The 26,534-nt window shown below is 44.3% G+C and overlaps 1 protein-coding gene across 3 annotated transcripts in view; it reads left to right on the top strand.

Moving 5' to 3' along the window:
• TANGO2 (transport and golgi organization 2 homolog) overlaps positions 1–26,534 on the top strand; it is a 53,979-nt gene that overhangs the window by 21,684 nt on the left and 5,761 nt on the right. For 2 of the 3 annotated variants that reach the window (XM_072983628.2, XM_078381695.1), the window contains exon 6: positions 19,836–19,906. In XM_072983628.2, coding sequence (XP_072839729.1) covers positions 19,836–19,906 — 71 coding nt within the window. Of the gene's footprint in view, positions 1–19,835; positions 19,927–26,534 lie in introns of all 3 variants that reach the window. The other variant, XR_013539220.1, reaches the window with a different exon arrangement.

Here is a 26,534-nt window from a genome sequence, read left to right on the forward strand (position 1 = left end):
CGCTATGCGATGAAACTGCATAGCGAGGGGTTGCGGGCTATCGCCGGAGCGTTCGCTCAGCGATAGCCCCTATGGGCTTTTTTTTTGCTATGCGATGATCGCGCGGACGCGATCAAAGCATAGCGAACAGCTGATCGGCGGTTCCAAAATGGCCGCCGCTAAAACAAAATGGCGACCGCTGTTTTGCCTCGCTAACGAGGCATCCAAAATGGCCGCCACAATGGAGGAACCTCGCAGAACGGTGAGTTTTAAGCCCATAGGAACGTATTAAATCAGTTTTAATACGTTCCTATGGGCTTTTTAAGTTCACTTAGCGATGTTTCGCTGGGCGAGGGTTAATCCGGAACGGATTAACCTCGCTAAGCGAGGCACCACTGTACTCACTGAACCTGACTTACTGGCCTTGCCTGGAGCGGATCAGGTCATTTACCCATGTCAATGTCATTTTCTTTGGGTTTCATTTCTTTAGAAGTGAATGCTCCCTGATTTTACTTCTCAAGCACAGAATTGTTTATCCTTCTTGGAAGATGCTGGTCCTTGTTTCCTTCCATTACTTTCCTTCATGGCAGTGTCTTGAGATTATGAAGATGGCTTGCTTAAGCTCTAATGTTTTGCATCCTTGAGGTTCTTCTTCATGGCCTTTGTGAATCCTACTGGGACTTGAGACTCAGACCCAAATTCTTGCCAATGTCCCTGAATGGATCCATGTTAATTATGGGTGTACTTCATTTTATAGATGTCACAGCTTGAAGGTCAAGCCAGACGGTGGTAGGATTTATCTATTTTTTTTCCTTTTCTTCTTCGCCTGCTCTGAGTAAAGTGGGTGATTAGAATGCAGCTGGAGATGGCCACAAGTCACGATAGGTCAGACAGAAGCTTTCATTTAAAACATTTCCCAGGCCTCCTGCTCATGCAATGATCTTCAAATCCCAGTGGAATCATAACTACTGTAGGGCATCTTATGATTTGCTAATTTGTGCCGGATCGCGTTGTAAGGAAGATAAAAGCTCTCCTGAAACAGGGGTGGAGAAGCGATTAAGGGGGAAACAGACATGGTTTAAGAAATGGGATAGTGTGCTCTCGGTAAAGTTCGGAGAGCCAAGGCCTATATCTTGTACAGTTAATGCCTGCCCTGGCTGGATCTTAGGGTCTTTTTGTGTGATTAATCTTGGAAATCCCTGCTCCTCCATCACAGCACAGTAACCTGCTCTGCGCGTGATCCCTTGGGTAGCCATTGCCTTGCTGTTGCTTCTTCCATTGTTTTATGGCATTATCATGATGATTTGTATGGTTAAATTATCTTCCACCCTTTAATGGCTCAAGGAAAGGTGGCTTACAGATTAGTGAAATACAAAGCAGCATCCACGTGGGATTCCAACCCTGTTCGCCTTGCAGGTGCCCAAAACTGTGGATAATAGCAAACCCTATATATATATATATAGCATTGTTTCTGCTTCCCTATAATGGCTAGGTCTGGTAAATTACAGGCTTTTCTTAATTAATATTTTAATACCTTCAGAATGTGGATAAGTGAAACCGTGGATACTGATCCTTTGGATACAGGGGTCCTACTATAATTTTAAAAACAACAAACTACAATGGCTAGAATTCTCTTGGTGGGATGACAACATGGCAGGCTGATTTTAAAAAAATGCTGTAGGCTAATCCTTTGTGGGATTGTTTACACCCCTGTATACTTTCTTTTAACGAAGCAAAATCATTGGTTCGTTTAGCCTGGCACTGCCTAATCTGTGGCAGCCTTCCTCCTCAAGGAGGGCCGCCGCAGGTGGAGAGACCAAGGAATATCCTACCTGTTCTGCTTCCAGACAGCATCCGTTCTCAGAGGGGGGCAGCCTGTGTGAGGCCGGCAAGCCCCCCACGGGCAATGTGAAGCCGTCAAGGGAAAGGAAGCCGAGCCAAAGTCAAGTCACTAGTGCCAGCGACAGACAGAGGTTGAGAAGGAACCACAGAACGACAGAGCCTAAGTTAATTGGTCATTTATGAGCCAAAACGAGAGAGAAGCAAAAGCCGCCTAGAGTGGCCTTTTAGGCCAGATGGGTGGGGTATAAAATAAATACATAAATAAATAAACAACAAACGAATGAATGAATAAATAAATAAATAAATAAATGGGACCCATTAATGAGCCAGGGGTGGATGCCAGGAGGACCAAAGTTTTATCAGAGTGGAGATACTTGAAGACATGTGCTCTGCCCAAAATCTCTGCCTTTGGGAACTGCTCTGTATGCCAACACTAGCAAGATCGAACCCCCACACATAGCACCTCAGAGGCTGGACTCTTTTTCCCATTGAAACAGAACTGAGGGGTGCCCATCTTTTCATGCATAGACGCACTTTCTGCTCTGTTCTTTTCCATCTCTTCTTCTGGTCTGCACCATGCCAATGTCAATTTGGTTTGAGTCTTTCTTCCCCTGGCAGAAACTGGGGGATGGCCTTGCGTGTTTTATTCACATGAAACACATAACCCTGTTGTTGCATAAAGGAGGAGGAAGGGGGATTATATACGTTTAATCGGAGGCGGAATCGTAAAGGAGCTGTTCTGATTACCTTGTGAGCATCTGACGGAAATAAATAGCACAATGAGAACTGCCGCTTTTTCTCAATGTTCGTCACCTTAACCTGCCAACTGTGTGTCCTCCTGTACCCCCACTTCTGCATGCCTGCAGGCATTTTTTTACATTAGCTGTAAAACAATCCAGGCAGTGTGATTGATTTATATGCCAGATATCCCCTATGTAGGGAAAAATGGGCTTTGAGATGCCCAGGGAGGAGGATAATCTCTGGATAGGAAAGCTCGCCATTCCAAGCTTTATGACAGCGGTGGGAAATGGCCTGCCCCTCCAGATGTTGCTGAGCTATTGCTGCCATTGGCTGTGCTTGCTCAAAATGATGGGAGTTGCAGCCCAACATCTGGAGAGTCTTAAGTTCTCCATCCTGTCTTACTATCTCAATATATTGTTTTAGGGCTACTGACTGATACAGCTGGGAGAGGATACTGTCCCATTCTCTTCCGTGACAAGCCTGGCTTTGAAATAATCTTCATCTCCTTATTGTGGGTGGGCAAATTAGTGCTAACTCACATTGCTTCTTGTCAAAGGTAGCTGCATGCCAAGACTCTTGGTCAGCTGAAATCATAGGCTGATTTTTCCTTTGGTGCCCCTTCTGATTGGACAACCCTCTCTTGTTCCTAACTAGCTTCTGAGAAGGAGACTCCATAAGTTTCTCAGAGCTTGGAGAAGTTACTTTTTGGACTAGAACTCCCAGACGTTCCCCCACCCCTGGTGATATGTGCCATCAAGTTTGGAACTAGATTAATCACTTTCTCTTCTGAGAAAGGTGGAAGCCAGCAGGAAAAGATGATGGACTGAGTTCCTAAAGGCTTGAGTTTTCAAGAGATAAGCAGGGCTGTTGAGGTCAGGACATTTTTTTGGAGGTTGCTAATTCACAGGATTTCTATAAATCAGAGGCGACTTGACAGCACACAACAACAATAACAACAACATGGCTTTCAAGCTAAGTGAGATATTTAAGGAGTGATTTTATCAGTTTTATCCCTTTAGTGAGTTTCCATGGCCAAGCAGGGATTTGAGCTCGTGTCTCCTAAATTCTAGTCTGTCACTCTATTTCCACTATACCACACTGGTTAGCCCATTCAATTCTAGTTGAATAATATTAAAATTAGCAGTTAAGAGTCCTTTCCCAGTCCTACCTGGAGATGCTTGGGATTGAACTTACGATCTGTGCCAAGCATTTACTTTGCTGTTGTTCTGTGGACTGTCTCCCTTTGAGTGGCCTACACCTGTCATGTTGAAGCAAAGATTCCTTCTGAATGATTTCTCCAGATTATTCAGAATCTGATGTTCTGAACCTCTTTCCCGAGAAGCTATGTAAGGCAGGGTTGAGAAACAGAAGCTCATAGCCATATATTTGGAAATGAGCAAGCCTCTAAATACAGTGGTGCCTCATTTAACGATTGCCTCGCTTAACGAGGAAATCGCTTGACGATTAGGTTTTTGCGATCGCAAAAGCAATCACAAAACGATGGTTTAAATGGGAAAAATCCGCTTCACAATGATCGGTTCCCTGCCTCAGGAACTGATTTTCGCATTACAGCGATCTAAAAACAGCTGATCGTTGGGTTTCAAAATGGCCACCAGGTGTACAAAATGGCCCCCCACTGTTTTCTGGGATGGATTTCTCGCTTTACAGGCAACAAAAATGGCTGCCCCTATGGAGGATCCTCGCTGGACGGTGAGTTTTCAGCCCATTGGAACCCATTGAAGGGTTTTCAATGTGTTTCAATGGCCTTTTTAAATTTCGCTTAACGAGGATTTCGCTCTACAGCGATTTCGCTGGAACGGATTATCCTCGTTAAGCGAGGCACCACTGTAGCCAGATCTTGAAGAATGAATGGGTCCTCTTATTTTTGAAATACTCTTGCCACCCCCAGAGTGGCATTAACCCTTCAAAGCTTCCCTTTCTGGAATGTGTACATTGGCTTCTCTAGCTGCCAAACCCATTTGCTTTCTCAGACCGATGGCGGCTTTACAATGTTGAGGCATGCCTGTAATAGAAAAACACACTTCTGGGAAAATATGGAATGTAAGGCGGTGTGGGGGGGGAATAAGCTACAGATGTTCTGCATTAGCAAGCATGCGCCTCCGATCTATCTCCTATCATCCCATCTCGTAAACTCCAAAGGATCCTATTACTGCCAAGCTTTCTCCAACTAGAACCTAAAGGCAAGGTATTAATATTCTTTTCATACAGAAGTCTGGTGCTAAAGAAAGCCACTGGTGATTACTGAGTCAATACAAGGCAGTCTTTTACAACAAGCCCTTGGCTTACAGATAAGTGCGGCTGCTTGCTAGGATGGAGTGGCTCATGGATGGCCCTTCGCTCGGCTGTAACGTCCACATTTTTATACATCCTACTAGGCTCAGTTCACATGTTGCATAGTTTGCAAAACATCAATCCTGTCTTGTTGGGTCTACATGAACAAAGCATGGTTTGAGGTGGGAGTGGGGATGGGGAATCAGATTTTGAAAAGAGGGTTTGGAGGTGGTTTCAAACAAACAGGTTTTCTGCTGCACCTTTCAGTGAACTATCTGCCAGGTTTTGCTGTGTTAATCTTCTGCTTTTGTGGACCTTCTGAAGCCATTTGGCTGGCTCGCAGCTGTAACAATTAGAACTCTTGGCTACCTAGGCTATTAGTGTGTGTTTTTTGTGTGTTTTATCTATTTATTTAAAATACTTGTAAACAACTCTGTTTTCAAATGAATTCCAGGACCGTTATAAGAGCAAAAATAAAAGCATGAATGTTGTTGTTGTTATGCTAGTAGGTCACATTTGATTCATGGCGACCCTAATAGGGTTTTTAAATAGATGAAATATTTAAGGAGTGGTTCTCCCAATTCCATGAGTTTCCGGGGCCAAACAGGGATTGTATTCAACGAAGGTGTTCTCAGTCTTAATCTGACACTCTGTCTACGACACCACCCAGGTTCCATATGGATTACAACAGATATGTCACACACACACACAAAAGGAAGATGCAACAAAACTAGAAAACAGTAAGAGGGCGAATGCTGTAATATATATTAGCATGTAGTCTTTGTATATTTATGCTGGGCAGCAAAAACATGGTAATGCCAAACCTCCTTGAGCATTCCAATGCAAGGACAGCAGGACAGAAGAAAACGAAAAAGCTCGATTCTTCTCATGGCCTTCCTGCCATTGGTTAAACCAGTGATTCTCAAGCTTTGGCTCTCTGGATGTTTTAGACTTCAAAATTCAAATTTTAGCCAAAGGCCATTGAAAGAGTCAATACACAAGCCGATGGTAAGTCAACAAAACAGCATCTTCATAACCATTAGACATCTTCATATCATTAGCCAGGCTGGCTCTCGGAGGACAAGTTCAGAACATCCACATGATCAAAGCATGAGATTTTAAACCACCCAAAACGTGGAAGAGGTACTTTTTTTGGACTATGACTCTCAGGCTGAGAAGACCGCACGGGCCACAGAATGATACTCCCAAAGAGCGACTTTTCAGTCCTGCCGTTGTATGGCAGGTTTGTAGGCATCACGGACAAAAGAGAGGTACAAGATGAGCAGAGGAAGGGGTCAGCCAAAGCTACTGAAAATGTGGAATGCATTAAGTATGGGAAAATTGGAAAGAAGGCAGTGAATTTTGGTATAGGGTGTGAGTTAGGCGACAAGAGAATTTACCTGGAGGCTACGTTGGGATTAGAGATGGGCATGAACAATGGGAAGGGGGCAGGTGGCAGGTGGGCATTCCCTTTCTTTGAACAAAACCAAGTGCAGAGCGGTGGGGAAGTTCGGCAAAACAAGATCCCCAAACTAGGTTGCAAAAGTCACTCAAGAACCAGTTCGATGTGTCATTTTTTTTCTGGTACATGGTTCCTGTCCATCTCTAGTTCAGAGTCTAGTAAATTAGAGTTCTAATACTCTGTTGGAATTAGTGTACAGGAATCTTAAATTGCAAGTGGCCTGTGTTGCTGTAAACATCTCTAAAAAAACCCCCACAAAACCTCCCTTTGCAGATTGTTTAAACAGCTGAGCAGTTTCTTTTTGCAAAATTCCTAGGGCAGCTTCGTAGGATAAGCAAATGTATTGCCAACTATATTTAAAAAAACCCAACCTCTGCTAAATGTACCCCAGATGGTACCATCTTCACAAAATAGGCAGAGTCATTTTTCTTTGTTCGAAGGGCATGCTATGAAATTGTTGGAAGCTTCATGCACTAGAAATGAATGGCTTTTACAAGTTGGAAGGTGGTTTGATGCTTCTGGGTGAGAAAAGGAAGCCAGCATTGAGAATATTTTCTTTTTTTAAAAAAAGAGAAAGTGGCAGGGAGCCTAAATTTGCCAGCAAGCAACAGCCATTTAGAGCCCTCCAAAGAATCTGTAGGGAATGGATGTTGAGTATAAGCCAGCAGGGAGATAACGTTAGAAAGAATTACAATAAGGGGCTGGTTTGGGCTGTCCTCCAGACTAAGCTGTGCAGAATCAAAAAACAATGTACAAGCTTCCACATACCCAGTCTCCCTCCTGGATGGAATAAGGCCTTGCTTGCCATGATGTTTGAATTCATCATACTATCAATGTCTTCCGATTCAGAATAGGATGGCCTTTGGTTTGGAAGCACACTATCATTTGCATGCCATCCCAGAATGATTGTTTAGCCAATTACATTGCTATGTTTAGGGGAGGTTTAGCACTCAACTGCATGTCACATTACAGGCGCTCTAATTAGTAGCTAAAAGAGACACTAATCTGTAACCGGAATTTTTCTTCTTCTTCCTTGCTGTTTGCCCAGGAGTGGCAAAACAGGCACTGTCGGGAGGACTATAGCTCGGAATAAAGAGTTGACTCTGTGATAAACCCAGACCTACTGGGATATGTCACACAGTTACACTAAGCTGCCACCAACCATTCCCTTTAAGAAGTCACACAGACCAGGGATGGATTTTTAAACAATAAAAAGAATAAGGTTTATTTAAACACACACATGGAAAAATAAAACAATCAGGTGAATAAATAAAGTAACGTGGCTTATTCTCACACATACAAGCATACAGTTTGGTTCACACAGAACCTTAACTTAAAGCACAGACCCTGAACCTATCAGTTCTGGCTAACCAACAGACACCTGAACCTATCAGGTTGGTACTCTGACACACAGTAGTACCCTGTCTGACACACAGACTCCCACAACAGCTTCTTCTTCCCAGCTGCTGCTTCATCACAACCCAGTGTCTCTCAGCATCTCATTAGTGTGTCTGTTTTCACCACACAGGCATCACATATTTATACAGTACAGCCCCTCCTCCTGATGTCCCGCCTTCCACTCTCCATAGGATGGAACTTTCCCTCCAAACCCATGACAGACAGGTAGCATCAGTGCTGTATGTAACACCTCCCCTCTTTATAAGTTGTTTTGTAGGGGGAAAGCTAAAAGTGCTTTTCACCAAAAAACAACCTGAGTAAAATACACAACAACAGTTATACATACCATATTATACTTACTTATCCTTATACTCTAAGTTAACCATAGCAATTATGCATTTAAACATTTACCATATACATTACATCAATTTACCTTTATTCATACAAACCAATTCAAAACAGGTACATTTAACTTTTGTCATCATTATATACACATAGTCCATGTTTCTTTCGCCGTCTTCATTCTTCAGGTCTTCTTGATAAGGCGTCAGCAACACAGTTCACTGACCCTCTGACCACCTTCACTTCAAAGTCATAGTCCTGTAGGTTTAAAGCCCACCTCATAAGTTTGCTATTGTGGGTTTTCATTGTCTTTAACCATTGCAATGGTGAATGGTCAGTACACAGAATAAAATGTCTTCCCCAGATGTAAGGCTTGGCCTTCTGGATCGCGTAGACTATGGCCAAACACTCCTTCTCCACGGTTGCCAAATGTCTCTCACCTTTTTGAAGTTTCCTACTCAGGTAGGACACTGGATGTTGGTCACCATTCTCATCCTCCTGGCACAGAACTGCTCCTACCCCGCTGTTAGACGCATCTGTGTAGATGATGAACTCCCGGTCGAAGTCTGGAGCCCGCAGGACAGGATAGTTGATTAACGCCTCCTTCAACCTCTGGAACGCCGCCTCACAGTCGCTGGTCCACGGGATGCGGTCATCAGCCTTCTTCCTCGTCAGATCGGTCAGCGGAGCCGCAATCTCGCTAAACCTCGGGATGAACTTCCTGTAGTAGCCCACCAACCCAAGAAATGATTTGACTTTTTTCTTGGTGTTGGGTCTAGGCCAATCACGAACAGCTTCTATTTTGGCCTCCAGGGGTTTTATCATTCCTCCCCCTACCATGTGACCCAAGTATTTTATTTCTGGGCTACCCAGCTGACACTTGCTGGCCTTTACTGTTAGCCCTGCTGCACTTAACCTCTGCAGCACTAACTCCAGGTGTATCAGGTGATCTTTCCAGGTATTACTGAAGATCCCTATGTCGTCAATGTAGGCCACTGTAAAGTCACTGAGCCCTGCCAAGGTCTGGTCCATCAGCCTTTGGAATGTGGCTGGTGCATTTCTGAGACCAAAGCTCAGGACTCGAAACTCATAGAGACCAAAAGGGCTGCAAAAGGCAGTCTTTTCTTGATCCCTGGGATCAATTCTTAATTGCCAATATCCCTTTACCAGGTCCAATGATGAGATGAACCGACAACCCCCTATGGTTTCAATCAGGTTGTCTAGCCTGGGCATTGGGTAGGCATCAGGAGTGGTTACACGGTTTAATTTCCTGTAATCGACACAAAACCTAATGCTCCCATCAGGCTTGTCCACCAGGACTATCGGAGAGGACCAAGGACTAGAAGAGGGGACGATTATGTTCTCCCTCAGCATTTCGTCCAGCTCCTTCCGCACCTTGTCCCTATAGGGTCCCGTTACTCGGTATGGGGATACTGCCTGCGGGGGTGCATCCCCTGTGTGGATCCGATGCATCACTCCCTTCACTATCCCCGGCTTGTTGGAAAACACCTGTTGATATTTACTAAGCAGCATTTTTAGTTCTTGCTGCTGGTCTTGGGTGAGTGCAGGACTGATCTTTACCTCCTCTGGGTTGTATTTTACTTCCCCTCTACCCTCCCAGAAGGGTAATTCCGCTTCCTCACTCTCAGCTGCTTTTATCGCGAATAAAACCCTTTGTTCCCCTCTGTAGTAGGGCTTTAGGGCATTCACATGAACCACCCTCCTTGCTTGGTTCTCCTCCTGCTCTATTAGGTAGTTCAGGTCTGACATCTTGGAAATGACCCTATATGGTCCTGCCCATTTGAGCTGCAGTTTATTCTCTCTGCAGGGCCTAAGCCAAAGCACTTCCTCCCCTGGGTCAAAGTGCCTCTCTCTAGCTTTGTGGTCATACCATGTTTTCTGTCTGACCTTCTGAGCTTGCAGGTTTTCTGCTGCCAGCTCTAGATTTCTCCTTAGGTCATTCATCAAGGTGTCTATGTAAGTCACAACGTCTTGTGGGTCATCCTGGGTGATCTGCTCCCCATTTTGTTTGATCAAATCAAGGGGCCCTTTCACCCCTAAGTGTGCAGCAAACATGTCAGAGTGCCCCCTTTGTAGGATCATGGGGCGATACTTTTCAGGTACCACCAGCTGACTTCTGATCCCATCTCCCCCTTTTGAGATATTCCTCAGGGTTTCTCTATATAAAATCCCCTTTTCCTCCAGAAATCTCACTGGGGTTTCAGGTGTTAGCTGGGCGTCAGTCACCTGTTCAAAACACTTTTGGAGAGTGGCGTCTGCCTTTTGCTCCTGACCAAATCTGCTGTCTGTGGTTAAGGTTTCCACCACAGCTTCTGAACTTCCCTCTGCTTCCGTCTCTGGCTCATCATTACCCCCCTGAACTGTCCCTGTGGTGGCTTGTGAGCGTGTAATCACTAGCACCCGTTTCACATGTTCAGCCAGGTCATTTCCCACGAGCACGGCTGCTGGCAGAGTCGATGAAATCGCTATCCGCCAATCTCCCCTCCAGCCTTGAAAGTTGACAGGTACCTCTGCTACTGGCAGAGAGATTACCTGCCCCTCAATCCCTGCCACCTTTATGCTCTCATTTGGGATTATAAACTCCCGAGGAATAATATCTGGATGGCACAGGGTTACCTGGGAACAAGTGTCCCGCAGCCCCCTATACTGACGGTCAAGTATTCCTACGTCCACCCCAGCTGTCTCAAACAACTGAGAATCTGTTTTTATCAGCAAGCAGCGCTTTACCTCCACAAGAGGACCATTTTCCTCAGCCTGATCAGCAGAGGTAGCTGTTCCAGACTGAGTAGCCATGGCAACAGGCTCCCTCAGTGACACTGAGCTTTGCTCTTTCTGGACACAGAACACAGCTTTTGGCTTGGTCCCACTAGAATTCTGAGGCACCATTCCTTTTAGCTGCTTTAATTTCTCACACTCTGAGATTAGATGACCCTTTCCCTGACAGAAATAGCATTTTCTGGTGTATTTTGATTCTCTCTCATCTTGTTTTGGTTTTCCCTCCAAAATCTGAGGTCTTAGTTTCATGTCTGAGGGCTTCCCTTCACCATGGGCCCCTCCCCCTTGCTGGCTTTTCCCTGGTCCCTGAGAGTACTTGCTGTAGGCTTCTTTGGGTTTACCTACAGATTTCCCCTCACCCAAAGGCTTTCTTATTTGGGAAATAAAATCCGCGATCTCTGCGGCTGCTGCCACAGATTTCGGTTTCCTTTCCCTCACCTGGAATTTCAATTCCCCATGCAGGACTGAATAGAACTGTTCCAGGGCTATCAAGTCTTTAAGCTGTTCATAGGTCTCTGTCCCCTCCTGCGATAGCCATTTCTCAAGCAGCCTCACCAATTGGGCCCCCACTTGGGTAAAAGTCTGCTCTGGTTTCTTGGTGAGGGACCTGAATCTTTGTCTCAGCTGCTCTGCATTTATCCCATGTCTGGCAAACACCAGTTTTTTAAACTCTGCAAAATCTTTCATCAGTTCCTCAGGCATCTCGGCATAAACCTCAGCCAGGCTACCACTGATTAAAGATCGCATGATGGTCATCTTCTCAGTTTCCCTCACTGAGAAGTCCACAAACGCTCTTTCCACTAAGGAAAAGAACACCTCGGGACAATCTCCCTTGTGGTACACAGGGAATTTCTTCAGGTCAGCCTTAGACAGTTGGCCTCCCTCAGAATCCCTATTGTTATTATTGTTCTGGTTCATCATTTCCAGTTTTCTTAATTCAAACGCCATTCTTTCTTTTTCCAGAGCAATTTTCTCTCTCTCCCTCTCCATTTCCATTCTCTCTCTCTCCAATCTTTCTTCTCTCTCCATTCTCTCTCTCTCTCTCTCTAACTCAAATTGCCGCTGTTTCTCTCTTTCCCTTTCTTCTCTTTCCCTTTCCCTTTCCTCCACTTCAAATTGCCTCATCCTCAGTTCATGCTGTTGGGCTATGAGCAATTTTCTGAGTTCTGGGTCTTGCTCTCCTGTGCTGTCACCTTGCACTGAGCCAAATTCCTCCTCAGAACCTTGGTCAATCTGGGGGTCTTTCACTTCACTCATGTCTGCTACTTTGCTTCGAGTCAAGGGCATAATCCCCCCTCAGAACAGGCTGCTTTAAAAAGTCAAGCCCCAAAATAAAACGACCACTTTTTTCCTCTTGCCTCAGAACCAGCTTTCCTATAGAGATTGCTGCTGTTCTTCAGCACTAAACTTGTAACAGTATCGAGTCAGAGCCTACCCCCCTCTGCTGGGCCTCTCAGCTGGCAAGCTAGCTCGCTGTTACTAAGCAGTTTTGCCTCAGCTTTTTCCCGCCAAAACTAGGCTGCCTCAGAGCACCTTAATCTAAGTCTCCCCAGTTGGCACGTTCTTCTACTAGCGCACCTCCCCGTGAGGTACACCTAGAAGATTACCTACGCGCCTCAGACTGTCCCTGACTAGACCCCCCTTGCTCTGGGCACACTTGCCAAGGCTTTGCTGGACCGCTGGACAACTGGACCAGTCGTATCCCACACGCTGGACACCAATCAATGTGATAAACCCAGACCTACTGGGATATGTCACACAGTTACACTAAGCTGCCACCAACCATTCCCTTTAAGAAGTCACACAGACCAGGGATGGATTTTTAAACAATAAAAAGAATAAGGTTTATTTAAACACACACATGGAAAAATAAAACAATCAGGTGAATAAATAAAGTAACGTGGCTTATTCTCACACATACAAGCATACAGTTTGGTTCACACAGAACCTTAACTTAAAGCACAGACCCTGAACCTATCAGTTCTGGCTAACCAACAGACACCTGAACCTATCAGGTTGGTACTCTGACACACAGTAGTACCCTGTCTGACACACAGACTCCCACAACAGCTTCTTCTTCCCAGCTGCTGCTTCGTCACAACCCAGTGTCTCTCAGCATCTCATTAGTGTGTCTGTTTTCACCACACAGGCATCACATATTTATACAGTACAGCCCCTCCTCCTGATGTCCCGCCTTCCACTCTCCATAGGATGGAACTTTCCCTCCAAACCCATGACAGACAGGTAGCATCAGTGCTGTATGTAACAGACTCTTCTCTGTATTCACGAAGGCTAGCTCTTCTCTACCTATATGGCTTTTTCCAAGATGTTTGTGCCTGTATTTAAAACCATTGCTTTACTTGGTAGATAAGTAATTTATTTATTTATTTATTTATTGAATTTATATCCCGCCTATCTAGTCAGTTACAACCACTCTAAGTTTGATGTTATATTTTAAAACTTGATGTTGGAACCATAGATCTTAATGTGGCGTGTAGTTTGGGCCTGATCCAGAGGAAGTAGGCATCCTTCAGTCTCAAGAGACTATGGTATCGTGCTCTGTATGGAGGTCTTGGAACAGTGTTTTGTGTGGCTGAGAAGGCCAATTCGAGAGTGACAATCCCTTCCACACTGAAGACAAAAACAATCTGTCCCCTGTCCAGCTCCCTGGTTTTGCTTGTTTCGGGACTGCCTCTTTGCCTCGGTCTGCTGTACAAGTGTCTCTTCAAATTGGGAGAGGCCATGATGCACCGCCTGCCTACAGGCTGAACGCTCAGACGTCAAGGTTTCCCATCTGTTGAGGTCCATTCCTAAGGCCTTCAGATCCCGCTTGCAGATGTCCTTGTAACGCAGCTGTGGTCTCCCTCGGGGGCGGCTTCCCTGCACTAATTCTCCATACAGGAGATCTTTTGGAATCCGACCATCAGCCATTCTCACGACATGCCCAAGCCAACGTAGACGGCACTGTTTCAATATTGTATACATGCTGAAAATTCCAGCTCGTTCTAGGACTACTCTGTTTGGAACTTTGTCCTGCCAGGTGATACCGAAAATGCGTCGGAGACAACGCATATGGAAGGTGTTCAGCTTCCTCTCCTGCCGTGCACAAAGGGTCCAGGACTCGCTGCAGTACAGGAGTGTGCTCAGGACACAGGCTCTATAGACCTGGATTTTGGTGTATGCCGTCAACTTCTTATTAAGCCATACTCTCTTTGTGAGTCTAGAGAACATGGTAGCTGCTTTCCCAATGCGTTTATCCAGCTCGACATCTAGGGAGAGAGTGTCAGAGATTGTTGAGCCAAGGTACACAAATTCATGAACAACCTCCAGTTCTTGCATGGAGATAGTAATAGAGGGAGGTGAGTCCACGCCCTGGCACATGACTTGTGTTTTCTTCAGGCTGATAGTTAGTCCAAAGTCTTGGCAGGCCTTGCTAAAATGATTTATGAGTTGTTGGAGGTCTTCAGCAGAGTGGGCAACAATGGCTGCATCATCAGCAAAGAGGAAGTCCCGCATGCATTTCAGTTGGACTTTGGTCTTCGCTCTCAATCTAGTGAGATTAAAGAGCTTTCCATCTGATCTAGTCCGGAGATAGACACCTTCTGTTGCAGTTCCAAAGGCCTGCTTCAGCATGACAGCAAAGAAGATCCCAAACAGGGTTGGCGCAAGGACACAGCCTTGTTTTACTCCGCTTCGGATGTCAAAGGGATCTGATGTTGAGCCATCAAAAACTACAGTGCCCTTCATTTCCTCATGAAAGGACCTGATGATATTAAGGAGTTGAGGTGGACATCCAATCTTGGGAAGTATTTTAAAAAGTCCGTCCCTGCTAACCATGTTTGCATGGTTGCAATCCAAACAGCAGCCAAGTCAGGGGTCTGAATAGGGGGCAGGTCTGGCAGATCTGTGGGACCCACTAGGAGACGGCAATGCGCACCCACACCCCTGGATTAAACCAGTCGTCTACTTCTGATTTCAACCTGCCCCTCAGTTTTTCATTGAGGAAGGGGCACACAAAGGATGAGAGCATAATTTATTTTTCCTGAAAGCTTCTAGGAGCATAGTTTTGATGATGGTGCTGATAAAAATTGAGGAACTTCCAGTGGAAGCACAAAAAGAGCTAGGATATGTAGACCATGTATTGCCCATCTCTGTGTGAGTTTTTCCAGCTGTAGCAGAAACCTTAGGAAGGACTCTACAGTGGCAATAATTACATTTCAGCCCTGATAGGATTTCAGCGATGATGCTTCCAGTTTCACAATGCAAAGGATTCCAATAAACCGTCATTCCATCCATCATTTTCTGAGAAACTGAATTTAGAATCTGTCTTGTGTGATGAAATCGTGAGAGGGGATGATAAAAAAAAGAGAACAATCATATGAAGAATGTTCCATGCCTAGACGTTTGCCAGGTCTGTAAATTATATTTCCTATACAGTAAATATAATTTGCCATAGAGGTGAAAACTGGCTTTCTCCAGTAAGTGTTGAAAATTCCACTGGGGAGAACTGATTTTTCTCACCGTAGCACTCTCCAGATGTGTTGGTTTTCAGTTCCCATCATCTGTCAGTCAGCATCACTTGTAGTGATTAGGGGCTGAGGGGCTTTGTAGTCCAACACTTTGGGGGAGGTTGGACTCCCCTACCAGCGTAGGAAAGTAAAACACTGAATAACAATGTGGAGACTCTGCTGGTCAGTGAATGCATGTAGCAACCCAAACAGGCATTAAACACTCCCCGATTCCTTATGTGGATGCATGCAGATGTTCAACTTGCATTACCTTAACATCTGAAAAAGAAACAGGAAGAAAACAGTATTTGAATAGCTGAGAAGGTAGGTGGGAGGATGATGTATTGTTAATTAAACTAGTAATTATATTTCCAGGGAACATCCAAACAAGCTGTAGAAAAGCAGCATCCTTTCTGCAAATAGATAAGATCGTAAGGATCAAGGACTTCCATTAGCTTTTTAAAAATCTGTTTTTGATCCTTCTCTTGCCCTCTTGCTTACAGAAGGCATGTGCAGAAAGAGAGCTTTGTCCACAGCCCAGAAGGGAGGCCCTCCATCCTAGTCTGTGCTGGAGATGCTGCCTATAGGTTAAGTTATAAATAGCTGAATAAAGAATACTTTTGCTTGTTAGATGGCATGTACCAGATGCCAGTTCATACGTTGACAGCTGAAGCTCCCGTTGCCTTACGGTTCGCTTTGATGAGATTTTACCCTGCCTCCTTTTGTTGCCGTCGCTAGCCCTAGTGGTTTGTCCCCTTCCATTCTCTGATGAAATGAAATGCCGGGAAACATTTGTTCATCGACTGTGTAAAAGCGCTCTCTGTGTGTGCGTGTGCTCAATTATGCTGCTTTTAAAAAAGAAAAAGATTCGACACAGAGAAGGATGAGAGGACCCATGCTATTGGAAAAGAGATGGTTACCACCTTCTAAAAGCTTGGATATAATTAAAATCTTAGTTGCAGATGTATTTCATTTGTCGGCAGTCTGGGTAAATGTCCCCCCCCTTGTTATTGCAAATAGTAAGTGACGCGCGTGAATGAAATACTGCCTGATATGATCTCATCCTGCTGTCCAGCCCAATAAACCAACAGCAGTTGAAGGAATTGGCTTTCCGTGTTGGCAAGAAGGATTGAAGGGTGCGGAGAGTGAGCCATCTAATGGTAGCTTTGCCATTTCCCCCCTTGCTTTTTCAAAAGTAAAGCACATCTGTCTACAGAAATGATGTCCAGTTCCCTTTCCTTTCCTTTGCATTCAACCCTGACGTGCTTCTAACTGCTTCTGTGAGCCTATTTGAAAAGCTTCCCATTGTACGCTTGGACAAGTTAAGTTTCCAGACTATAATTCCCAGGATCCATCAGCCGGCATGTCAAAATAATGTCAAAAATAGAGAGGGGTGGCAGTTTTATTGTGAGAGCCAATGTGGTGTAGTGGACAGTGTCAGAATAGGACGTAAGAAACCTGGCTTTACATTTCTGCTCACGTCCTGAAACTCACAAGGAGGGTGGGAGTGATAACACCTTTAACATTAAGCGAAACACCATTTCCCATAGGAATGCATTGAAAACCGGTTAATCCATTTCAGTGGGAACGGATTACCGTCCTTAAGCGAAAATCCCCATAGGAAACATCGCTAAGTGAAACAATGTTTCCCCAAACGGAAAGCCATTCAAAAGCATTGCAGCCGGCTGCAATGCTTTTGAATGGCTTTCCGATCTCCGTTTTCGCTCATTTTTAAGTGTCTTAAAATGTTTGAAACCTGTTTTAAGTGCTTGGAATCGGTAGTCCCCCTTGTGAAACATGTGCAAACTTAATTTGGCTTTGTTCTGAGTCTTCGTTAATTTTTGGTGATTTTTTGTTTTCCCCATTTAAATCCATTGAACTGTCCCTTCAATGGATTTAAAGGGGAAAAACAAAAAATCACCAAAAATTAACGAAGACTCAGAACAGAGCCAAATTAAGTTTGCACATGTTTCACAAGGGGGACTACCGATTCCAAGCATTTAAAAGAGGTTTCAAACATTTTAAGACACTTAAAAATGAGCGAAAACAGATCGTTAAGTGAAAATCCCCCATAGAGAACATTGTTAAACGATGCGGAAAATTCCTCCAAGAAACACATCGTTAAGTGAATTCTTCGTTATACGAAGCAATCGCTAAGCGAGGCATCACTGTACTAATAATTGTGTCCTGTCAAGTTGATTCCAACAGGGTTCCAGCAAGTGAATGCAGGTCTTAGCAAATTAGAAGATTTGATGAAAGGGACGAAAGAGGGGACAGTAGATGCCAAACAAAACTTAAATGAAGTTGTACAGACTTTAGAATCGTCTGTATTAGACATGACACCAGGTAATATGAATGTAGTAGAGAGTTATCCAGTGACCCATGCAGCTTCCAAAATTAAAAAGCATTATGACAAAAAACTTAAGGAGGCAGAGATACTGAAACCAGACAATTTTATGGTGAAAATATGGGAAGTGAAAAAAATGGATATTCTGTCAGATGGGCTGAAAGACTGTTCAATTCAAAAAGAAACTGAACGATGGGATGTATTGTATAAATGGCAGCAGCTACCAGACAATGTTGGAATAACATAGAATAAAATTAAAGTTAAATGATAAGATAAAAGCAGGAGGGTAATCAAATTGTGAAAAAGCAAAAAGTTGATATGTATTAGTAATATGAATTGATTGGATGATGTTATACTTTATGCTCTCCTATCCCCCAAAACCATTTTTCCTTTCCTATCCCCTCTTTCTTTTTGTACCCTCTATCCCTGTTCCTAAATAAATAAATAAATAAATAAATAAATAAATAAAAAAGTTGATTCCAACTTATGGCAACCCTCTCCAGCGTTTTCCAGTTAGAGAATACTCAGAAGTGGTTTACCATTCCTTTCGTCCAAGGCCATGCTGGGACTGTGCAGCTTGGCCAAGGTCACACAGGCTGGATCTTCCCCCTGGAAGCCAACCACTTCCGAGCAGTGGTGCCCTGCTTAACGATGAATCCACTTCATGACGATGTTTTTGCGATCGCAATTGCAATCGCAAAATGATGTTTTAATGGGCTTTTTTTGCTTCCCGATGATCGGTTCCCTGCTTCAGGAACCGATTCTTCGCATTACGACGATCAAAACAGCTGATTGTCGGGCTTTCAAAATGGCCGCCGGCTGCTCAAAATGGCTCCCCGCTGTTTTTAGGAGGCATTTTTCGCTGCACAGGCACCCCAAAATGGCCGCCCTGTGGAGGATCTTCGCCGAACAAGCAGGTATTTCACCCATTGGAACGCATTGAACGGTTTTCAGTGTGTTTCAATGGGCTTTCTTATTTCACTTGACGAGGATTTCGCTCTACAGCGATTTCGCTGGAACGGATTATCCTCGTCAAGCGAGGCACCACTGTATTTTCCACCTGGAAAACCCTGAGAAGGGTTGCCGTAAGTCCTAATTAAGGCTTTCAAGGTGGCTTGGAAAGATTCTTAAAATCAAATCACATTTGACAACACTCCAGAAATATAGTTCCTCAAAAGGGCTGGCTGGTGGGAGAGAAGAAAGACAGGTTCTCCTTCTCCTCATAGTGACTGAGGATGCACTAGCAAGGTGGTGGTAGTCAAAGAGAGATGGAGCTTGCTTCTTAGGAGAACTGGTGGAGGCCCTGCTTTTTCCCCATTCCTAAAGCAGGTGGAAATCAGAGAAGTTATCTTTGGAGACTTTCAACTACTGTACTGGGATCCTTCTTTCAGTGATGACCAGGCCACTGGAAGAATTGTCTCCAGAAGTCACTTCTCCAGACCATGGCAGCAAGACTCTTGGAATTTACCATGGACGTATTTATCAAAATAAGAATATGTGCAAGATAAGGTTTTAAAGGAAGATATTGACTCTGTATTGAGGTGGGGTGGTACTCCATGCACGGATGTTCCCCTGGTGGAGGGATTATTCCCAAACTAATACAATGCATTCCTGGAAGTGAGAATATGCTCATTGGGTAAATGCCTTGTTTGTTTGTTTGCTTGCTTTGTTTAAAATGCCTCAAGGCCAGAGAAGGGCAACCAGACCACCTTATTTGGGCAGTCTCTTGTGTTCCCTAAAAAGCTGTTTTAGGGAGCTTTCCATGGGGAAGAGACAAGATTCAGCCAGAAACGATGAGTTCCTACCTGTCGCTCTCTGGATTTTGCATTTAACTTAACAAGTTACACTACCATCAAGGGTTAACCCCCTCCTTGTGGTTTATGTTAATCCTCGTCAAACTACATTTTTTTAAAGAAAACGTATTTTTTAAACAGTGCTTCCCTTCCAAATGTTTCATCTGACTCTTTTTTTTTTTCTTAAAAGGAAAAGAAGATACGTAATTGGCTGATCTCTGAACTGGGGAGGGGGGAACGTCTTGCTGTGTGGAGGGGTGCATGAAATTAGAAATTAATCAAAGCTACCCGTTGCCGTGTTGCATGGAGAACTCTTTTCTATTTTTATCTTTTAGCACCACCAAGGGAGATGTAATTTACTATTACGGAAACAAAGGAGACCCGGAGCCAGTCTTCCTAAATCCCGGTGGGTTATATCAGAAAACTGTAAGTATTTTGGTTTATTTGAAGCAAATGGCGTGTGTGCGTGCATGCGTGGGGAGCAGGGGAGTGCTTTGCCATGAAAAGGGAATCCAAGTGAGCAGAGCAATTGAAACTTGAAGAGGCATTTCATGCAGGGATGAAAGGGAAGCCCATTAGCAACATGGTTAGGGCATGTGATGGAAGCTTATAGAGCTGTCATTCAAGGGTATCACCCTTTCCTCTGCAAAAGAACCAAAATAGTTTTTTCTGGTCCATAAGAAAAATAGACAGACAGGCAATATCTTCACCATCATCATGATGTTAGAACTGCCAAGCTGGAAAGGACTTTATGGATCGAGTCCAGCTCTTGTCAAGGAGGTACAGTGGGGAATTGAACACCCAGCCGCTGGCTTCACAGCCAGAGACCTGAAATCCCTGAGCTATCTAGCAATTACAGTGGTGCCTCGCTTAACGATTGCCCCACATTACGACGAATCTACTTTATGACTATCTTTTTGCGATGGTCTAAATGGGGGAATTTCGCTTAGTGATGATCAGTTCCCTGCTTCGGGAACCAATTTTCGCTTTACGACCAAAAACAGCTGATCGTCAGGTTTTCAGAATGGCCGCCGGGTGCTTAAAATGGCTCCCCGCTGTGCTTAGGGACGGATTCCTCGCTATACAGGCAGCGAAAATGGCCGCCGTGTGGAGGATCTTCGCTGGACTGTGAGTTTTTACCCCATTGGAACGGCCGGATTGCCATCCTTAGCAAATTAATGAGCTACCCTGATTGATTAAACGTGTTGATCCACTAAAAATGTCCACCACCCAGCAAAACGGCGAGTACATAATTTTAACATCTGTGTGCGTGCACAGCCACAAAATACTTTCTAAAGTACCAATGGCAAGCCCGAGACATTTCTTCCTAGTCAGTGTGAGAGTAGGAAAATATGCAAGTCTGAGAGGATGTGGGTCGTGTCAGATTTTTTAAAAAATGCTTTTTTTCTTCTCCAGGGCAATGAGTTTTTCTTCTTCTGAAGTGTAAATTTCTAAATGTTTAATTGATTAATATATCAAGAGGAATTCAGTGAATACATTGACTGATTTCTTTAATTAGTTGCAGACCCTAAGATGCAAGTCAGGCTAGTCTGGGTACCATTTGGGAGAGGCTGCAAAATTTGGCTTGACTGGGCACTCTCTTCCCCTCCTCGCCCCCAGATTTAGCACAAAACATAAACAGCCTGAGGCTTGCTCAGCAGAAACACGAGCCAACCCGTTAGGAATCCCATCTCCTGCCAAGTTCTTGCCGTCCAAGGCTGTCAGGCTTCTCATCTGTGCAGCATTAAAGAATCTGTGGCCAACAAACTAATGCAACTGTCACTTGCGTGGCTTTGGGGGAAGAGGAAGAGTCACCTTGATCTTAGAGCGGTTCGGGTTTTATATTCTGCATTTGAAGAGCAGCTGCTCTTGGTTTTTGTGCCATCAAGTTGCCTCCGACTTTGGGTGACCTCATGAATGAGCAACCTCCAAAATGTCCTCAACAACAGTTGCTGAGCAGTGAGCTAATCCTTCCTAGCCTGGCTGTCAGATTGTTTTCAGACGTAAGCCACGATTGTGGAGGCACCACTTTCCAGTACAAAAAACTTGCAAGACAAATGGTTTTGGCAATGGCGGGGTTGATGACTCGCAAGACAGATGTTCCTATGGCTGTGCTTCGTAAGAAGAATGTTTTCTGTTTTTTGTTCCTGCCTCATGTTTGCTGATTTTTAAATGTTTTTCTATGACGTTTAAAAAGTTAAAAAAAAATTGACTGAAATTTTTAAAATCATCTGCACAATATGTATGGCTTTAAAGAGCACTTAATAAACCCTTTGTAAACCAAATTTGACTTCATTCTGACTTTTTTTTGCCCATAGGAACGCATTAATTAGATTTCAATGCATTCCTATGGGAAAATGTGTTTCGCAAGACATTAACTGCGGAACGAATTAAATTCGTCTTGCGAGGCACCGCTGTACTTAAGACCTGCCTCCAGATGTTGTGAAGACTGATTCTCCTGAGCCCCTAATGGGGAAGGATGATGGGAGCAAGATGTCATCAGTGAGGGCTTTCTTCCCAGGGTTAGGAGCCATCTTCTATGGGAGGCTGAATTGACCCCCTTCTTTACCAGGACAAGAAAATACTATTGTTTCCCTCCATTTAGGCAGGTTTTTGGCAACTGACATCCTACTGAGGATGGCACTTATCACTGTGCTATACATTTCGTAGCTGGCTGGGTTGCTCAGTAGTTTAGGTAGAGGTTGGGAATTTGATTCCCTCCCCAGTGTGCTTCCTCCGATGTAGAGCCAGCCTGTGTGACCTTGGGCAAGCTGAATAATCCCAGGGTACCCCCAGAAAAAGGGAATGGTAACCCAATTCCCAGTATTCTCTACCTGGAAAACCCTGTAAAAGGGTTGCCAAAGTCAGAATTAACCTGAGGGCATATGATGATGATGATGATCCATTTTTCAGCGATATGATTTCATAATTGTGTTTTCCGGTGCTTTAACCTGAAAACGTTGAATTCAGCTGTGGATCATCAGTCTTGTTTTGTGCCTTGATTGTAATCTTCTTTCTTTAATATCACCAGATGAGCCTCTCTGAGTCTTTCTAGGGAAGGGGAGAGGCGGCAGGACTTATGGGGAAGAAAAAGATGCCCCACATAAATGAGCAACTTGTTCCCCCGCCCCGCCTTAGAAAGGCAGGTTGCCCTCAGCTGGCAACCTGGTGTCTCCCAGGTGTCTTTGAGTATGATTCTTGTAAACACCCCCCCCCCCGAAGCCAGAACAAATGATGGGATTTGTTATCCAAAACATCTGGATATCGGCCGCTTGCCTATGCCTGATAGGCAAGCTGCTGGGTAAGACACCTCATGTATCCACGGGCAAAAATAAACAGAAGAATGGCAATAAAACCCAACACCTCTTCCTCATTCATAACTGCCACTCCGAACCCAGGGTGGAAGGATGCTTTTAGACCGGGCCGACCAGGAGACCTCTAGCATGCTGCCTTTCTTGTTTGTCTGCTTTTATGCTGTATTGAAAAAGAAGTGTCCGTGTATTCACACGCTAGGAGACAATGGGAGGATCAGACACCCGGAGGATCCCTGTTTCTCTCTGTCTCGAGAAGGAATGCATTCTCTGTGAAATGTGGGCCCTGCAGGAGAGCTGCTGATGTTGGAGGAGCTGCTGGAGACATCATTATATTACTCAGCCAGTGCTCATTCTTCTGGATGATGGCCAGCAAATGTAGGGCACTGTTAAGAGATAGATCTTTGCTGTGAGCCAGCCTTGCCGCACACCATTAAGGAGCCTATTTGAGAGATGTGCCTTTGTGCGTTTGAAGCGGATAAAGTGCCATTGATTAAGCCCTTGACAAGGGGCCCTTCTCCTGCGCTGATTGTTTCACCGTCTTTTGTCTGAAGAACAGGCGAGATTGGGTCTGGTTGAACCACGAGGCTCGGCGAGTTATAGAACAGGATCTCAGCCATTCTGCGTCCTTGCCATGACCCAATTATCTGGGTGCGTGCTTGTCGGCATGGAAGGCTCCTTGTAAAAGTCCCCCTGCAGCTGTGAACCAGGGCAGCAGCTCCTGTCTGCGTTGTGTTCATCATGCAGAAGTATACAGTGCTTCCACCTCTGCTTGAAAGCGATTTGTGCTCTGCCTCCTTCCGATTGCCATGGACCGAGACAGGCAGCAAGGGAGAGAGATAGAGACTTCTGCTTCGTGATCGGTGCTCCCCAGGGAATCTTTAAGCTGTTCCTGGAGCTGCTAAGTCATGATAGCTAAACATTGCCTCTGGTAATTGGAGGGGTGTGCTGCTCACGACCAGCTGTTAGGGCATAGAAATGGGAGGGCGCTCTTGACTGCTTGTGGGCTTCTCATGGGCATCTGGTTGGGATCTCCAGAGATCTGTGGCTTACAGTATGTTCACCCAGGATGAATGGCAAGGGTCTCCCAAGACATTTAGCTATCTGAGGTAGAAACGACAGGAGCGGCAGATGTATCCTATCTTCAGTACTCAAGTGACACAGGACCTCTGTCACACATGGTGGCTGAAATAGGAGGTGCAGAGCAAGCCATGTGGAACACAGTTTGCTCTCCAAGAGCCGGAAATGGTCACAGGGACTCAGTAAGAACTGAGATGCTATCACTCAACATCTGTTGTCTGAGGCTCAGTTTGCCTAATAGTAGAACAGATTATTGTTGGATGTTCTTTCTTCCTTGTTTTCTTTCCACCTTCCGGTCTTCTCAAGAAAGCAGCAGCTATCTTAACTCTCTTAACTTACCTCTCTGTACAATTGTCTATTCACTAATTGCCTAGGAAAAATAGGCTTGTCGGTAGGTGAATCTTTAGGGTGGCCGTTAATGCGCAACTCTTGTCCTCCAGCAGAGGAGAATTGTCGGGGAAAAAATGTAACAGGAATGATGGAGTGGCTGCTTGCCCTCCCACATACACATAGCCTCTGTCGCATTTGGCCTAATGTAGGGCTGGCCCCGATGAATAAGCTTTTCACTAAGAAAAGACCCTGTTGCAATTTGCAGACCAGGAAGATGTGTAATGAACAGTTTACTCAATGACTGAGATTAATTGGTGGGGTGTTTTGCAGGTTTCATTAGAATGCTCATTAGGCATGTTTTCTAATATGCAGAACGACACTTGACACTTGTCGTACATCTTTTGCAACCATGCACTGTGGTCGTTAATTTCCATTTTACACATGGAGAGTGGGTGGATATAAATGTTTTAGATGTCCAGCCTACCTGACCAGACGCAGGAAATGTTTAGCAAGATACAAAACCACATAGATGGAAAATATTCTCCGCCCATCCTGCTCAAAAACTCTGTGTCAGAGACTGATTCGATCGTGGTGCTTTTCGGCTGAAATCATAAGATGTAGAAAGCAAGAATCCTTCAGTTCCTTAATGGAAAACAGAAGTTGAAGGTGATCATTTGCAATAAAATAAGTGGGGGAAAGGTACAGAAAAGAGAGAAACATTTTGGCTGAGGAATGTTGAGACAGTGGTTTGGGTGCAACCCAATGTTTAGAACCACATAATCTAAACTCAGGATAGCCATTTCCATGAAAGGGTGGGCAAGGAGGAGGTGGTAGTAGACTTCATCTTGGGGGCTGTAGAGTCAACTGTCTTTCCAATTTTGATAGACAAAGATGCCAGTCACTATGAAAATTCTCAGTGCTTTATGGCAAAGCCCATAGCTTCTGTTTTGGCTGAGAACAGTAGCGTCCAGAAACCAGGAAGTCATAATAATCAGGCAAAACTAGAGATTAAATTGATGGCACTCTAGAATGCAAGTTTTTTGAAGCCTAGTGCAAAGTATTATCTGGTAGATATGAAACGTAGAGTCCTTAGTGTGGTACAGTCCATTCTGAGCGATGGTACATTTTAAAGTTATTAAACACGTGTGGTGGGCATTTTATAATGTGTGTAATATTTTATAGATCAGTGGTCAGGGAACAGGGGTAAATTACCCCAAATGGGGTAAAAGTGAAAATCCTGGGGGTAATGAGCAGAGTGCTACCCCCCTCCCTCCCACCCCTGCAGCCAAACCTCAAATTGTAAGCCACCTCTCCCTGTTACTTCCTGGTTGCAGCAGGCACTTGTAAATTCAGTGGATCTCCTCTAGTTGGATTTAGCCGTATATGTAAGTGTTGTGTTGAACACTGATATGTTTTTTAAAAATCCCCAAAACTAATTCAGATCTTCTGTGAGATTGCCCTGGTTTTGAGTTGCATCCTATTGCGAATCATCAATGTGACTGAATTATAATTCTGCTTGTAAGAATAGTTCATCACACTGTACAGGTTGAAAGCAATGCTGCAGGAAAAAAAAGATATTATTGTTAGCATAATTTACGCAGCAACCTTGCTGAAACTAAGCAAGTTTGGCTCTGATCAATTTCCCTAGATGGGAGGCCCCACCTAGGAACCGTGACATGCGCCCTAAGTTCTATAGTGGAAGAAAAGCAGGATCAAAATGCAATTAAACAAATGTAAGGCAGAATCGTATGGACAGCTCGGTATAAGTGGAATGTACCTACAGAATGCATTATGCATGACAGTTAATAACTGTCTAGAAGCGATGAGAAAGTCACCATTCAATTGGAGCAATTTAAATCATTGTTCAGTTAATTTGTATGCCACTTCTTCCAATCATACTTAAAGCAGGCTTGTCAGAACAAATCTTCAGTATATACTGTAGGTAGAACAAAAGCATAGTCATGAACTATGGTGTATAATACAGTATATATTTCCACATTACCATACTGACCAAAATATAGTAATTAAAACTTCCTTGGATATATGGAAAACATTGCTCTCATAAATAAGAATAATAACTATTTGCACACAAAAAAACTGGCTCAATAACTATTTTAGACCACTAATATACCAATAGCAAAAACAGCAAAAGTCCATATTAAAATGTTACAATTTAAATCAAGTAAATGCCAGACCTAAGAAGCAGCCCAGCGACATAGCTGTAAAAACAGACCCAGGTTTTCAATAGGAGTGTAGCTAAATTAAATTAGTGCTGCTGGTATTAAATCTTTGTGGTTTTTATCTAGCTGTTAG

Source organism: Pogona vitticeps, chromosome 14 (genome assembly GCF_051106095.1).
Source record: "Pogona vitticeps strain Pit_001003342236 chromosome 14, PviZW2.1, whole genome shotgun sequence".
Lineage (NCBI taxonomy): Eukaryota > Metazoa > Chordata > Lepidosauria > Squamata > Agamidae > Pogona > Pogona vitticeps.